Genomic DNA, 18,222 nt, shown 5'->3' on the forward strand with positions numbered 1-18,222 from the left:
TTGATCTACACAGGAACAGCAGTAGAGAATGATAGAGAACATGCATGATAGGATAGTGATCTACACAGGAACAGCAGTAGAGAATGATAGAGAACATGCATGCTAGGATATTGATCTACACAGGAACAGCAGTAGAGAATGATAGAGAACATGCATGATAGGATATTGATCTACACAGGAACAGCAGTAGAGAATGATAGAGAACATGCATGATAGGATATTGATCTACACAGGAACAGCAGTAGAGAATGATAGAGAACATGCATGCTAGGATATTGATCTACACAGGAACAGCAGTAGAGAATGATAGAGAACATGCATGATAGGATAGTGATATACACATGAACAGCAGTAGAGAATGATAGAGAACATGCATGATAGGATATTGATCTACACAGGAACAGCAGTAGAGAATGATAGAGAACATGCATGATAGAGGCACAATTGATCACATTTTTACTTTCATGCCCTGCATCTGGGTTTTAATAATAAACATGATGCATATTACTACACACGATATGTGAATAAAACTAGCAAAATGATCAGGATTATGTTGAGCAATATATGAACGTGATATGGACAACACAGGACACAGCAGAGGTAAAGTAACACGCTTCTTGTAAACACTGCAGGGTGTCTCACAGCGCATAGAGGAGATGAATAACGTGGATTGATTGAACCCTTTCAGACAGGATTACAGTAATGTACAGAGCCTGCACTGCGATGACATGGTAGAAAATGCTTTTCGGTGAGGAGGTTAGTTTCCACACCCGCACGCCAGTATCCAGTCTCGTCTCATGTGTGTGTCTCGCTGGACACTTCCTTTGATATGGGTCTGATAGCGTTGGTCCCAATGAGAACAATAATAATTAGCTCTGCAGTGAATACAGTATCAACATGACCTCAGGAGAACCATTCAGTAATAAGCACCTTGAAGAATACCAAGGCTTAGACCAATTAAAGCATTGTCTTATTAAAGAACTATATCTTTAATGATGTTTGTCTTATAGCTTTGGGAGTCGACTATGTACAGTACATTCATGTTTCATTTCTTCCATGAAAAACAAACAAACCAACAGAAGTTGGGAGAAGTTTTTTTTTTAATGAGTCTACTTGACAAAAGTTCCTGTAATTTCACCCACAATCCCTCAGTTTCTTATTCTTATTACTGTTCATAAGCAATTATTTAAGAAATGTAATTATACATTTTTTTATAAACTCTTTGGGTATTTGGAAATTGAAAAAGCATATTTTCAAAAATTAATATAATAATTTTAACAGTACAAAACAAAAATTAAGCATATGTTGATATAATAATAATAATAAATATTTTTAGTGCTTTGAAAAATGCGTACACTGTGTCTCCGGGATGGAAATAAACTCCTGTTGCATAGCAGTTTGATCCATTCCTGGTTTTGCTAATAAGACACACCTGAGCTTAAAAACAAAAGAAAATTAATGAATGAGAGAGGCTGTTTGGCCAATCAGTGCTTGTCCGGTTCTTAGTAGCTGATTGATCTCAAAACTTTGTCAGGTTGGTTCTTAAAGAATCCCAGTGATTTTGCATCTACATCATGATTAGGCAGCCCATTCCATACCATCACTACTCTCTGTCTCCTTCCCTCTGTCCTATGTATATCTTCTATACCCGGTTCAAATCCCAGCTCAGCTACTGACTCATTGTGTGACACAGAGCAAGTCACTTAACCTCCTTGTGCTCCGTTTTTCAGGTGAGACGTTCTTGTAAGTGACTCTGCAGTTGATGTATAGTTCAGACACCCTAGTCTCGTATCTTGTAAAGCACTTTGTGACGCTGGTCAACTATGAAAGGTGCTATATAAAAAATTAAGATTATTATTATTATTATACACTGTGGCTAAATCAAGCTCCTAGTAAAACCTGGAGTGGGTGAATCACTATGAAAATTTATTTTACAGTATTTCCATACCTGTGAGTCACAGAGAAACATAGGGCCAAGGTAGATCAAATAGCTGTATAGACAGAACAAATGGAATCTACTGGAGCCTCGCTGAAAAGTCACTGTGTGCACATTCACCATTGCCTTGCAGGTCTCACGCTTTCCCATTTTTAACATGTATTTCATTTTTTTAATTAACAAAATCAATACAAACCAATTTCACCACATATGTTCTTAGCATGTCCCTTATAAAAGTTTACCATAATAAAAGCAAAGGAAAGTGTAATAAAGGACAGTGAAAGCATGGTAAAATAGGAAAGCTTGGTAATACCCAGAGAGGTATCAAAAAGCATATTAACAACCCTAGCATGGTAAACTATGGTAAATGCGTGATATCAAGAAAAGTTCTTTACATTTTGGAAGAAGCCAAAAAGAGTCTAATGAAACACATCCAAGACAAGGTGGGAAACAAGCAGCAAACACCAAAGTTAAACATGCGTGCCTCTCGATATTCATTGCAACGAAGTGATATCAACTATTTAAAAAACATTCTCCCTTTAATGGCCACTACGCCCAGTGTGCATAAACATACCAGACATCTAGAGCTACTGGAGCAGAGCCCACTCCTGGAGGACCATTCCACTCCAGGTTTAACAGGTAAAAGGTTATAAAGAACTACTCCAGGGACTGGATGGAGGTTGAATTGGTTCAATTAAACAATTTAGAACCGGGTTGGAACAAAGACCAGGAGTGGAAGGGTCCTTTGGCCATCATTGCACTAGAGCCACTACAGAGCCACTACAAGGTGTTCCCCTACGCATGTTTGACTCCAGTGTGGTGTTCCTCTATTGAAACACAGGCTCCAGATAACAGCTTGTCATGCGAGTGTTCCTCTACAGTGTGGTGTTCCTCTATTGAAACACAGGCTCCAGATAACAGCTTGTCATGTGCGTGTTCCTCTCCAGTGTGGTGTTCCTCTATTGAAACACAGGCTCCAGATAACAGCTTGTCATGCAAGTGTTCCTCTCCAGTGTGGTGTTCCTCTATTGAAACACAGGCTCCAGATAACAGCTTGTCATGCGAGTGTTCCTCTCCAGTGTGGTGTTCCTCTATTGAAACACAGGCTCCAGATAACAGCTTGTCATGCGAGTGTTCCTCTCCAGTGTGGTGTTCCTCTATTGAAACACAGGCTCCAGATAACAGCTTGTCATGCGAGTGTTCCTCTCCAGTGTGGTGTTCCTCTATTGAAACACAGGCTCCAGATAACAGCTTGTCATGTGAGTGTTCCTCTCCAGTGTGGTGTTCCTCTATTGAAACACAGGCTCCAGATAACAGCTTGTCATGCGAGTGTTCCTCTCCAGTGTGGTCTTACTGATTTTAACACAGGAAGTGTACTGGAAGTGATACAAATGTGCTAACCCTTATTCATTATGCAAAAGAAAATTCAACAGCAAAACAACTGCGAGGAAATTATGAGAACATCATTATTCTAGTGAGACTAGAATAACATACTAAAGAAACGTTTCAGTGCCTTGGTTATCACTCCTTTGAGCAGGTTTGCTCACCACATTACACCTCACACTGGACACAGACATTGCTCAGCACAAGTTCGGTCACAGACCCCCGACCTCTTATCCTAATGAAGTTCCATACTTTCCAAAATCAGCAGCTGAATTTGGTGAAGGTATGTTCTGAACACCATGGAAGATACAGTGGAAACCGGCTTGATACCTGATCACATCATACTGTAATTAAATATACACAATAAACACAAAACACCACTGGGTCATCATTAACACTGATTAAAAAGGGCTGACCACATCTCCTTGAGGGAGCTGCTGTACACTGCTGGTTTAATTGAGACTGGTATTCTACAGCCCTGGAGTAACGTTATCACCTGGGATGAAGTGTTATCAATTCCTTGTCCCACACTAGCCTGTGTGATCAGACACCACCGGTGCAATGATCTCTAGCCTTCTCTCTAATGGGCCTTGTGTGCTGTGGATTCATTGTAGCATCCCTTAGAAACGTTTCCCACAGTACAAGTATAGCAATGTGGGGTCACCTTTCTGAGGCTGCCTTATTTACTAAGCATAGCAAACAAGAAATTATTCTGCAGAGCACACACAAGATGATATTAAAGAGGTGAGGATAATTTAGTATTGCTTGTAATTAATTCCCATTTTTTAAAAGAATAACAATCACCTGTATAGCATAAATATTACAAACAGAACCAACCCATCTAGTTTTATAACTGAGGATATCTTAAATCACTTGAGGGGGTTGTTTCTTACTTCTGTTATGTTAACATGCATTTTTCTTTCTAGTAGTTGGAGTTAAGAATGGATGAAACGTTTGGAATCTATAGTCTGAAGTGTTGTGCATGTATAAAGCCCTGTACCTCTTTGTACCTGTATATCTGTTTATGTGTATCCGGTAGGGTTTCACTTGCGCATCACTTTGGTTCAGAAACTAAAAAGATAGCTGGGAGGCCAGCAGGTGCAGACCATTGTTAGATTTTATACTTTTCCTAATAATCAGGGAACTTAGATTTCATGTGCATGCCCTACATTAATATGTACTTCAATGCACATTTATTTTGTTTTGTTCTTATGCCCCCATGTGACTACCCATTACCTCTTTCCTAACAGTCTTAATTGTTGTGTAATGATGCTATTAGACTCCCCTGGGACAGCCCAATGAAATAAAGCAGTGCTTTCCTGCGCATCTCTAGTTCTGATCCCCACCAGCAAGCGAGCCATCAGAACGCCGGTGAGTAATATCTGCTCTCAATAGGAAAGTGCTTGGGGTGCACTTAACATTATTGATGCAATTCACCTTTCAGTACTGACAGGAGTAAAAACGATATTCAGCAGGTCCTGCTTTATCACCCATAGATAGGGCTGTGTTTATCACACACAGATAGGGCTGTGTTTATCACACACAGATAGGGCTGTGTTTATCACACACAGATAGGGCTGTGTTTATCACACACAGATAGGGTTGTGTTTATCACACACAGATAGGGCTGTGTTTATCACACACAGATAGGGCTGTGTTTATTACACATAGATAGGGCTGTGTTTATCACACACAGATAGGGCTGTGTTTATTACACATAGATAGGGTTGTGTTTATCACACATAGATAGGGCTGTGTTTATCACACACAGATAGGGCTGTGTTTATCACACATAGATAGGGTTGTGTTTATCACACACAGATAGGGCTGTGTTTATCACACATAGATAGGGCTGTGTTTATCACACATAGATAGGGCTGTGTTTATCACACACAGATAGGGCTGTGTTTATCACACATAGATAGGGCTGTGTTTATTACACATAGATAGGGTTGTGTTTATTACACATAGATAGGGCTGTGTTTATCACACACAGATAGGGCTATGTTTATCACACACAGATAGGGCTGTGCTTATCACACACAGATAGGGCTGTGTTTATCACACATAGCTAATGCTGTGTTTATCACACATAGATAGGGCTGTGTTTATCACACACAGATAGCGCTGTGTTTATCACACACAGATAGGGCTGTGCTTATCACACACAGATAGGGCTGTGTTTATCACACATAGCTAATGCTGTGTTTATCATACATAGCTAATGCTGTGTTTATCACACATAGATAGGGCTGTGTTTATCACATATAGGTAATGCTGTGTTTTTGATGGTGATCATGGCTGTACCCATTGTCATGTGATATGTAGTTCCCTGTGGAAATTCTAATTTCTGAAATAATAGTATAAAAATGAATATTTTTATCACCTAAAAATAACTACAGCAAATTTGGCACCGGTTAGGTGTGCCCGCTGAACTCTTTGAGTCGGTTTTGTATATTTACTGCATACTACATACTGCACACATTTCAGCCTACCTTAGTTTTAAATAAATATGGATATTGAAATTCATCCCTGTCTGTCACATTTACATTTTTTAGAAATTTGGAGTTCGAGAAGTTGTCCTGCCGTAACTTGCATTATAAAATGCGAGATACATAGTTACAAAAAACTCAACATGGGACAATCGAGCAGAGAGTGACCGAAAGGAGCTTAGTAAATGCCTGCAAAAACAGACGGATCTCTAACTTTCAATAACATTCAACAGTCTAATTGAAGCATGAATATATTTACTAAATCAGATAGTAAAAGAAAGAGTTCTGTAAACAAAGAGAAGCACGCGCACAAATATGAGATTTTTTTAGCAATGCTCCACAGTGCTACGTTAAAGAAAATTACAAATCAGTGCCCAGCATTTGAGGAGATTGAGAAAAAGTTCTAGTCGCTAAGTTTGTTATTGATTTTGGAGTTTCTTTTAGTATTTCTGAATGTAAGATTTTGCTTGACCAAGCACAGTGAAGCACAGCCTCCTCTGTGTTAGAGCTCCTGTGCTCTGCACCCTGCACTGGCATCCACAGCTTCTGGGTTCTCAGTGTCTATACCCATGTGTGGGATGACAAGCACAGCTACAGCAAACAGTAATACAGGGATGAAAAACAAGAACCCTCTCTCTACAGCCTTTGCTAATTAAAAACAAGCATTTATATCATTTCAGACAAGAAAAAAAAAAAAAACATTAAGAGCACCTGGCACTGCAGTGATCGTGTCAAAATGTGTTTGTGTTGATCAGCTCGCTATTCTTGGCAAGGATGTGCTGCTGATTTTAATATAAAGTATAGAAACCTGCAGTCCAGTCTAGACATATCAAACCCCACAAGCTGGGCCACATTTTAGATCATTAAAATAGACCCTGCTTTTCCTGATCTCTTATCTGTTTAATACCTGTTATGTTTGCTCTGTTACACATGCTCATATCATTATTGCTTTACATACTCTGTATTAAATGTGTATGTTTGTTTGTGCTCTTGTTTCCAGGAGCAAGCATGTCTGGCATAAACCAGACTGGTCTGGGAATCAAAGAGTTCTTTTTCATTGGTTTTCCACAGTTCCAGGACCAGGGGAGCAGGAACTACCTCTTCGCTGTCTTTCTGACTGTCTACCTCCTCATCCTCCTGGGGAACCTGCTCATAGTGCTTACATTTATACTAGATGAAAGCTTGCACACCCCCATGTACATGCTCATTTGTAGCCTGGCCATTTTAGACATGGTCATCCCCTCGGTCACCTTGCCCAGAACGTTAGCCCTTTTCCTGTTTGATTCTCGGGTCATCTCCTTTGCAGGTTGTTTCACCCAGATGGTGCTCTATCTCGGCGTGGGCACAGCTGAAAGCTTTCTCCTCACGCTCATGGCTTACGACAGATATATGGCCATCTGCAACCCTCTCCATTACCCAAATATAATGAGCAACAGTTTTGTCCTGAAACTAATATTCTGCTGTTGGCTGGGTGGCTTGCTCATGCCAATGGTTCCATTGATCCTTACTGTCAGGCTGCTGTTCTGTGGACCCAATGAGGTTCTCCACTGCTTCTGTGACTATTCTGCTGTGCTCAGGCTGGCCTGTGCTAACACTGTAATCATCAGCTATGTGTCTCTCTCTATAGGTTTGGCTGTGCTGTTAATTCCCTTGTTTTTCATCCTGTTGTCTTATGTGAGGATCATCAGGTCCGTGTTGCAGGTTGATGGACCTGAGAGCCGTCGCAAGGCCTTCTCCACCTGTGCCACTCACCTGCTGGTCATCTCTGTCTTCATTCTGACTGCTGTTAGCGTGTACATCTCCTACCGAGTCCCGGGAGCCTCCTCAGAAGCACAGATCCTGGCGTCTGTGGTGCAGAATGTGCTGCCGCCCTTGTTGAACCCAGTCATTTACTGCCTGAGGACCAAAGAGATGAGGGACAGCCTGCTGAAAACATTGAGAAAGACCAAAATATTACCAGGCGGACTTTGAGTAGAAGAGGCTTTCAATATTAGATTCTGTTTCCTCTTCTAATTAAACATGTTTAAATGTTTCAACTTTTCAACTTTAATGTACAGTGCTGGGAATCTTTGTAATGGTAACAGGGATGGGAGTACATGTGTGCAACATTTCTGTTGATATGGAAAAGACTTAAAGCAATAAACATTGAATACAAGTTTGCACTCCTGCTACTGTAACACACTACAGCAGACCTCTGTATTAAATCCTTATTGTCAATACAGTAATGCTGCCCCCCCACACACACACACACCCTTTTTTCTTTCATTATTTATGTATTATAATGTATGTATTATACTTGTTGTGTTTGGCATTGGTTTGCTTTAAAATTAAATATAAAAATTTGAAAGTATTCAAAGGATGGGCCACATTTATAAAGTACACGCACGCCCTACACGCACAAACATGCTGGTTTGACCCCAGGTCTGCACCATTCATAAGTTAGCTAACAGTAAGAAAAAACGTCGTCAAGTAAATGTGAACTTGGCGGGCGGTCAGAGAGACGACTACACAAAATATTAGTACTTAAATATAGCATATCTTTTTTATTTATTACCCACAAAAATATCTGAAGGAAGAGCGAGTATCATTCCGTTATTAAAAATTAAATAATACTGGTTTTAGAATTGAAAATAGGGTAATGTTGCACGGGGCCATGAACAAGTTCAATTCCCACCAAATATCTTTTATTTTTAACTTAGATTAGCAGTAGTAAATATATCAGAAGTGGCTTTTACAATAACACAAGCCTGATTTTACTTTAGAGAAAACGTTGCCTACAATTGTTTTTTCATTAAAAACGTGTAACTTAGTTGTTCTTTTGCTGATGTTAATGTTCAGCTTTCAAATCAAAAAGTGTGTACTTACTAATAATTTAAACTCACGTTCGATTAATAAGCATTTCGGTATGTTATTTCCCTGAATGTCTAACAGATGGAGAAATAATGCTGATTGATAAAAAGGGAGACTCAATATTTACCAGTGTAGCTCTTGATCACTAGCGCAGCTGCACTGTGGCAGACTGGGGCTGTTGCCACATCAGGATGAGTCATGCAATATTTTAATTCATTAATTATTTATGTTTTATTTGCTTTTGCAGGGAGCAGGGGGGGGACACAGAACATGCACTACACAACTGATACAGAGGGAAGGGCCAATCACAGGGGAGGCACAGAACATGCACTACACAACTGATACAGAGGGAAGGGCCAATCACAGGGGAGGCACAGAACATGCACTACACGACTGACACAGAGGGAAGGGCCAATCACAGGGGAGACACACCATGCACTACACAACTGATACACAGGGAAGGGCCAATCACAGGGGAGGCACAGAACATGCACTACACGACTGATACAGAGGGAAGGGCCAATCACAGGGGAGACACAGAACATGCACTACACAACTGATACAGAGGGAAGGGCCAATCACAGGGGAGGCACAGAACATGCACTACACGACTGACACAGAGGGAAGGGCCAATCACAGGGGAGACACACCATGCACTACACAACTGATACACAGGGAAGGGCCAATCACAGGGGAGGCACAGAACATGCACTACACGACTGATACAGAGGGAAGGGCCAATCACAGGGGAGACACACCATGCACTACATGACTGATACAGAGGGAAGGACCAATCACAGGTGAGACACAGAACATGCACTACACGACTGATACAGAGGGAAGGGCCAATCACAGGTGAGACACAGAACATGCACTACACAACTGATACAGAGGGAAGGGCCAATCACAGGGGAGGCACAGAACATGCACTACACGACTGACACAGAGGGAAGGGCCAATCACAGGGGAGACACAGACCATGCACTACACAACTGATACACAGGGAAGGGCCAATCACAGGGGAGGCACAGAACATGCACTACACGGCTGACACAGAGGGAAGGGCCAATCACAGGGGAGACACAGAACATGCTCCCGCATGCAGACGAGGGTCACACAGCAGCAGAGAGAGTTAAAAACTGGCGGGAAATACAGAGGGGGAAGTAACCACAATTACAAACAACAGGAACAACATAGACACACACAGCACGTAAACACACATACACAACAGAAATACGGTACAATAAAAATACACAGATCGATACAATTAGGTCAAATGAAACCTACTGAATAATGTTACATTAACATATTGAATTACACACCTCTTTGTAATTTTCTACATACAGACAAAAATTAAAAAAAATGAACATTAACATTTCAAAATCTAACATGAAATACTGTACTACTATTATGGCTTCAGGTAGACTTTTGTGATATCATTTTGTAGTTTCTTTGATTACATGATAAATAAAATGTATAAATTGTTACACCTTTAGATACAATTTTTACAATTCAGATTCAGAAATGTAAAAATCAATTGCACATTAAATCATACTAGTTCTACTATTTCTCGTTCAAACGTCTAGTATGCATTTCTTAATAAGAAACAGCAATCATTCAGCACATTATCCAGACGACATACAGCAGAATTGTTACTTTCCCATGTCTTTCACTTAGTATGATCCATCCAATATAACATAACATGACATATAGTCATTGCGATTTAAAGTAGGGGACACAGATTCAACTCTTCATTGAGTCCAAATGGTTCTAGGGCTTGTAATGTAAGTATGCAATGTGCCTCTCGTCGCAGGAGGTCTGTAATGATGAACACATGTACATTGTGACACTAAAGCACTTTGTCAGTAATGATGAACACATGTACATTGTGACACTAAAGCACTTTGTCAGTAATGATGAACACATGTACAGTGTGACACTAAAGCATTGTCAGTAATGATGAAGACATGTACATTGTGACACTAAAGCATTGTCAGTAATGATGAAGACATGTACAGTGTGACACTAAAGCACTTTGTCAGTAATAATGAACACATGTACATTGTGACACTAAAGCACTTTGTCAGTAATAATGAACACATGTACATTGTGACACTAAAGCACTTTGTCAGTAATGATGAAGACATGTACATTGTGACACTAAAGCACTTTGTCAGTAATGATGAAGACATGTACATTGTGACACTAAAGCATTGTCAATAATGATGAACACATGTACAGTGTGACACTAAAGCACTTTGTCAGTAATAATGAACACATGTACATTGTGACACTAAAGCACTTTGTCAGTAATGATGAAGACATGTACAGTGTGACACTAAAGCACTTTGTCAGTAATGATGAACACATGTACATTGTGACACTAAAGCACTTTGTCAGTAATGATGAACACATGTACATTGTGACACTAAAGCATTGTCAGTAATGATGAAGACATGTACATTGTGACACTAAAGCACTTTGTCAGTAATGATGAACACATGTACATTGTGACACTAAAGCACTTTGTCAGTAATGATGAAGACATGTACATTGTGACACTAAAGCACTTTGTCAGTAATGATGAAGACATGTACATTGTGACACTAAAGCACTTTGTCAGTAATGATGAAGACATGTACATTGTGACACTAAAGCACTTTGTCAGTAATGATGAAGACATGTACATTGTGACACTAAAGCACTTTGTCAGTAATGATGAACACATGTACATTGTGACACTAAAGCACTTTGTCAGTAATGATGAAGACATGTACATTGTGACACTAAAGCACTTTGTCAGTAATGATGAAGACATGTACATTGTGACACTAAAGCACTTTGTCAGTAATGATGAACACATGTACATTGTGACACTAAAGCACTTTGTCAGTAATGATGAAGACATGTACATTGTGACACTAAAGCACTTTGTCAGTAATGATGAACACATGTACATTGTGACACTAAAGCACTTTGTCAGTAATGATGAACACATGTACATTGTGACACTAAAGCACTTTGTCAGTAATGATGAAGACATGTACATTGTGACACTAAAGCACTTTGTCAGTAATGATGAACACATGTACATTGTGACACTAAAGCACTTTGTCAGTAATGATGAACACATGTACATTGTGACACTAAAGCACTTTGTCAGTAATGATGAACACATGTACATTGTGACACTAAAGCACTTTGTCAGTAATGATGAACACATGTACATTGTGACACTAAAGCACTTTGTCAGTAATGATGAACACATGTACATTGTGACACTAAAGCACTTTGTCAGTAATGATGAACACATGTACATTGTGACACTAAAGCACTTTGTCAGTAATGATGAACACATGTACATTGTGACACTAAAGCACTTTGTCAGTAATGATGAACACATGTACATTGTGACACTAAAGCACTTTGTCAGTAATGATGAACACATGTACATTGTGACACTAAAGCACTTTGTCAGTAATGATGAACACATGTACACTGTGACACTAAAGCACTTTGTCAGTAATGATGAACACATGTACATTGTGACACTAAAGCACTTTGTCAGTAATGATGAACACATGTACATTGTGACACTAAAGCACTTTGTCAGTAATGATGAACACATGTACATTGTGACACTAAAGCACTTTGTCAGTAATGATGAACACATGTACATTGTGACACTAAAGCACTTTGTCAGTAATGATGAACACATGTACATTGTGACACTAAAGCACTTTGTCAGTAATGATGAAGACATGTACACTGTGACACTAAAGCACTTTGTCAGTAATGATGAACACATGTACATTGTGACACTAAAGCACTTTGTCAGTAATGATGAACACATGTACATTGTGACACTAAAGCACTTTGTCAGTAATGATGAAGACATGTACATTGTGACACTAAAGCACTTTGTCAGTAATGATGAACACATGTACATTGTGACACTAAAGCACTTTGTCAGTAATAATGAACACATGTACATTGTGACACTAAAGCACTTTGTCAGTAATAATGAACACATGTACATTGTGACACTAAAGCACTTTGTCAGTAATGATGAACACATGTACATTGTGACACTAAAGCACTTTGTCAGTAATGATGAAGACATGTACATTGTGACACTAAAGCACTTTGTCAGTAATGATGAACACATGTACATTGTGACACTAAAGCACTTTGTCAGTAATGATGAAGACATGTACATTGTGACACTAAAGCACTTTGTCAGTAATGATGAACACATGTACATTGTGACACTAAAGCACTTTGTCAGTAATGATGAACACATGTACATTGTGACACTAAAGCACTTTGTCAGTAATGATGAACACATGTACATTGTGACACTAAAGCACTTTGTCAGTAATGATGCAGACATGTACATTGTGACACTAAAGCACTTTGTCAGTAATGATGAACACATGTACATTGTGACACTAAAGCACTTTGTCAGTAATAATGAACACATGTACAGTGTGACACTAAAGCACTTTGTCAGTAATGATGAAGACATGTACATTGTGACACTAAAGCACTTTGTCAGTAATAATGAACACATGTACACTGTGACACTAAAGCACTTTGTCAGTAATGATGAAGACATGTACATTGTGACACTAAAGCACTTTGTCAGTAATGATGAAGACATGTACATTGTGACACTAAAGCACTTTGTCAGTAATGATGAAGACATGTACATTGTGACACTAAAGCACTTTGTCAGTAATGATGAACACATGTACAGTGTGACACTAAAGCACTTTGTCAGTAATGATGAACACATGTACATTGTGACACTAAAGCACTTTGTCAGTAATGATGAACACATGTACAGTGTGACACTAAAGCACTTTGTCAGTAATGATGAACACATGTACATTGTGACACTAAAGCACTTTGTCAGTAATGATGAACACATGTACATTGTGACACTAAAGCACTTTGTCAGTAATGATGAACACATGTACATTGTGACACTAAAGCACTTTGTCAGTAATGATGAACACATGTACATTGTGACACTAAAGCACTTTGTCAGTAATGATGAAGACATGTACATTGTGACACTAAAGCACTTTGTCAGTAATGATGAACACATGTACATTGTGACACTAAAGCACTTTGTCAGTAATGATGAACACATGTACATTGTGACACTAAAGCACTTTGTCAGTAATGATGAAGACATGTACATTGTGACACTAAAGCACTTTGTCAGTAATGATGAAGACATGTACATTGTGACACTAAAGCACTTTGTCAGTAATGATGAACACATGTACATTGTGACACTAAAGCACTTTGTCAGTAATGATGAAGACATGTACATTGTGACACTAAAGCACTTTGTCAGTAATGATGAACACATGTACATTGTGACACTAAAGCACTTTGTCAGTAATGATGAACACATGTACAGTGTGACACTAAAGCACTTTGTCAGTAATGATGAACACATGTACATTGTGACACTAAAGCACTTTGTCAGTAATGATGAACACATGTACATTGTGACACTAAAGCACTTTGTCAGTAATGATGAACACATGTACATTGTGACACTAAAGCACTTTGTCAGTAATGATGAAGACATGTACATTGTGACACTAAAGCACTTTGTCAGTAATGATGAAGACATGTACATTGTGACACTAAAGCACTTTGTCAGTAATGATGAAGACATGTACAGTGTGACACTAAAGCACGTTGTCAGTAATGATGAAGACATGTACAGTGTGACACTAAAGCACTTTGTCAGTAATGATGAACACATGTACATTGTGACACTAAAGCACTGTCAGTAATGATGAACACATGTACATTGTGACACTAAAGCACTTTGTCAGTAATGATGAAGACATGTACATTGTGACACTAAAGCACTTTGTCAGTAATGATGAACACATGTACATTGTGACACTAAAGCACTTTGTCAGTAATAATGAACACATGTACATTGTGACACTAAAGCACTTTGTCAGTAATGATGAAGACATGTACATTGTGACACTAAAGCACTTTGTCAGTAATAATGAACACATGTACATTGTGACACTAAAGCACTTTGTCAGTAATGATGAAGACATGTACATTGTGACACTAAAGCACTTTGTCAGTAATGATGACCACATGTACATTGTGACACTAAAGCACTTTGTCAGTAATGATGAAGACATGTACATTGTGACACTAAAGCACTTTGTCAGTAATGATGAAGACATGTACATTGTGACACTAAAGCACTTTGTCAGTAATGATGAACACATGTACATTGTGACACTAAAGCACTTTGTCAGTAATGATGAAGACATGTACATTGTGACACTAAAGCACTTTGTCAGTAATGATGAACACATGTACATTGTGACACTAAAGCACTTTGTCAGTAATGATGAACACATGTACATTGTGACACTAAAGCACTTTGTCAGTAATGATGAACACATGTACATTGTGACACTAAAGCACTTTGTCAGTAATGATGAAGACATGTACATTGTGACACTAAAGCACTTTGTCAGTAATGATGAACACATGTACATTGTGACACTAAAGCACTTTGTCAGTAATGATGAACACATGTACATTGTGACACTAAAGCACTTTGTCAGTAATGATGAACACATGTACAGTGTGACACTAAAGCACTTTGTCAGTAATGATGAACACATGTACATTGTGACACTAAAGCACTTTGTCAGTAATGATGAACACATGTACAGTGTGACACTAAAGCACTTTGTCAGTAATAATGAACACATTGTCCCAGAGATACGATGTGTGATGAAGTTCCAGTTCAGCTGCTTTGTTGAACAATCACTAAATTGGCTGTACCATGTACAAAGAAAGCATGTTTCATTAGTGCTATGAAACTGGTAGATGACAGACTGGGGGACTAGACTGCTATATGATCTCTCCTTAAAAAAGAGGCACATTTCTGTGTGTTTAATCAAAGCACCCAGCGTCTGGTCCAGGGATTTGCCCTGCAGGGTGAAGAGGAAACACCAGCACCTCAGAACACAGCTGCTGGTGTTGCAATGCTTCAACACATACTGAACACAAATACAAAAATCTGAAGGGCATGATGCGGAACTCGCAAAACGCAAAAGAAACCCTCAGTGTGGACAGAAGCAGTGTACTCACAGAGCAGGGTCCGGACCCCAGTGCAGGGTTATCTTTTTATATAATAGCTGTGTTTTTATTTTGTCCTACAGCATTGTTATTTATTTCAGTGTATGTCTACTCTAATTGTCATTAAGTACATGTGTTAATTAGGTAACAAGTGGTTTTGGAGAGTGGTGAATTGCATCTGTCTTTGTTTGGTACCCGGTGCAATGCAATCATGCTGTCCACACTGCAGCATGCTGTGAGAGATCTGAAAGGAAGGGCTGTGTTCAGAGCTACCCTGAGCCACATTCAGACAGGCAGTGCTCACTGTGTCTGATAATGTATTGCTGGTTATGTATTTATCTTCACAAGTCTGTGTGCATGTTTTGTTATGTGCATGTCCTTCATGTGCAGTGTGTTCATGTGTAAGGATGAAACCAAGACACAAGCAGTGATCTGGAAATTAGTGCAGTTTTTTATTTATCAAAGTAGGCAACCTTTTAATCAGGTGTGGTATCTGTTTGGGTTTGCAGCTGTCAGAATGTACATACAACTCTTGAGATAACATTTTACATTAAGTGTCTCTAATACTGTGTATTTACAAGTTAGAGTAAACACATGTGTACTTATACAGAATCACAGTGTTATTATGCACAGTTACAATGTAAGTCTTTTTCCACAACATATGCAAATACACAATTGTAAAGAGAAAAGGGTTATTTAATGCAAACATATGAAGTGCATTGTAACTATGCCTAATACCATTGTAATTGTGTGCATACATAGGTACTTACTGTAAATCCACAGTAATTAGAGACCCTTCATGTAAATTGTTACCCAGCATTAAACAGAGCATTGTTTTACTGATGAAAAAACAGCAAAAACAGTGCATTTTAAATCAAACATACCATAAAACAATAATTCAAACAAAACTAAAACAAAATCCGCCATCCATGCATAATCATTTTTATTCTTTTAAATAAACAACAAGACCATTGACCATTTCGCACATATATTTACAAGCTTACATTCACACATCAGACATTCCTTTTTGTTTGCTATAAAACAGGGGAAGGTCATGTGACCTTGAAAGTATGGATGTTTTGTTTCCCCCTTTTCTATTTACATGGCTTCATTTCTACAAATATAGCAAACAGTAACAATGCTGTGTGACTGAGTGCAGGGTCCACATCTGATAAAGAATGGGAGATGACTGAGAAAAATACAATGCAATGATTGTAAACTTCAATAAAATAAATACAAAACACTTTAAATGAAAATAAACTCAGGACACGTCTGCATAGCCAGCACAGCAATGTGTGATGGAAGAGCTGCTTTTCTCTGATAAAGTTAAAATTCAACATGTATTTATCATGCTTTTAAACTGGAAACAGTAGCATGCATTTATCATGCTTTTAAACTGGAACCAGTAGCATGCATTTATCATGCTTTTAAACTGGAACCAGTAACACTGTGCACCCTTTGTGGAAACACAGCTTTGAGTCCCAAATTTAATCTCAGATACTTTACAGCAGCCAATTTAATTTTTTCATTCCTTAAAGTATAAATGATAGGGTTCAACATGGGAGTCAAGAAATAATAGAAGACCCCGATGATCACCCGGGAATATTCTGGGATAGTTCCTATTTTGACAGCTATATACACTAAGGCCGTGGACAAAAAGTAAGTCACCACAACAGACAAGTGGGAGGAGCAGGTTGAGAAAGCCTTGCTGCGGTCAGCAGCTGCCATCTTTTGGATAATTGTTAGTATTCTGAAATAAGTCCAGAGCACAAGAAGAAAGGATATATTAATCACTAACATTGCAAAAATAAAAGCAATATTGATGGCATTTGTAACATCGGCACATGCCAGTGTAACTACTGGTGAATAATCGCAGAAACAGTACAAAATTTTGTTTGAACCACAATATTGTTGCTTAGTCGCCATAAAGATTGCTGGTAGGGGCGCCAGCAGCCCCAACCCCCAGGCAGCCCCTGCCAGTACCACGCAGGCCCTTGGATTGATGATCACGTGGTAGTGTAGCGGCTTCACTATGGCCACGTATCTATCGTAGGACATGACAATCAAAAGAAACCACTCTGTACTTCCGAAAGCAATGACTGCGTACATTTGCACAAAGCAGCCGGTAAAGGAAATATGTTTCTCATTTGCGACTAACACAGCTAACAGTTTCGGTATGATAGCTGTTGGAATTACTATGTCAACAAATGATAGATTGCAAAGGAAAAAGTACATTGGGGTGTGAAGCCTGCGGTCCAGAATCACCATGATGAGGATGAAGAGATTCCCGGCGAACGCCAAAAAATACACGAGGAGGAACACCGCAAACAGCGCCGCCTGGTACTCCTCGAGTCCGGGAACACCGTCGATCAGGAATTCTTCCACCTGGTAAACCGTCACGCTCGCGTTGTTCAT

General features: G+C 39.1%; 2 protein-coding genes across 2 annotated transcripts; one reads left to right on the forward strand and one right to left on the reverse strand.

The window, feature by feature from the left end:
- The first annotated feature begins 6,819 nt into the window (after positions 1 to 6,819).
- Positions 6,820 to 7,782, forward strand: LOC121321113 (olfactory receptor 6N1-like). Its single transcript, XM_041260017.1, has one exon. It carries the CDS (start codon positions 6,820 to 6,822, stop codon positions 7,780 to 7,782), a length of 963 nt encoding a protein of 320 aa, XP_041115951.1.
- A 9,444-nt stretch (positions 7,783 to 17,226) lies between these two features.
- LOC121321114 (olfactory receptor 6N1-like) lies at positions 17,227 to 18,222 on the reverse strand. Its single transcript, XM_041260018.1, has one exon. It carries the CDS (start codon positions 18,220 to 18,222, stop codon positions 17,227 to 17,229), a length of 996 nt encoding a protein of 331 aa, XP_041115952.1.

The sequence above is a fragment of the Polyodon spathula genome, chromosome 9 (genome assembly GCF_017654505.1).
Source record: "Polyodon spathula isolate WHYD16114869_AA chromosome 9, ASM1765450v1, whole genome shotgun sequence".
In the NCBI taxonomy this organism is placed as follows: Eukaryota; Metazoa; Chordata; class Actinopteri; order Acipenseriformes; family Polyodontidae; genus Polyodon; species Polyodon spathula.

Excerpts from the sequence above, each read along its gene's own strand:
- LOC121321113 (XM_041260017.1), top strand. The coding sequence starts at position 6,820 with ATGTCTGGCATAAACCAGACTGGTCTGGGAATCAAAGAGTTCTTTTTC.
- LOC121321114 (XM_041260018.1), bottom strand. The coding sequence starts at position 18,222 with ATGAACAACGCGAGCGTGACGGTTTACCAGGTGGAAGAATTCCTGATC.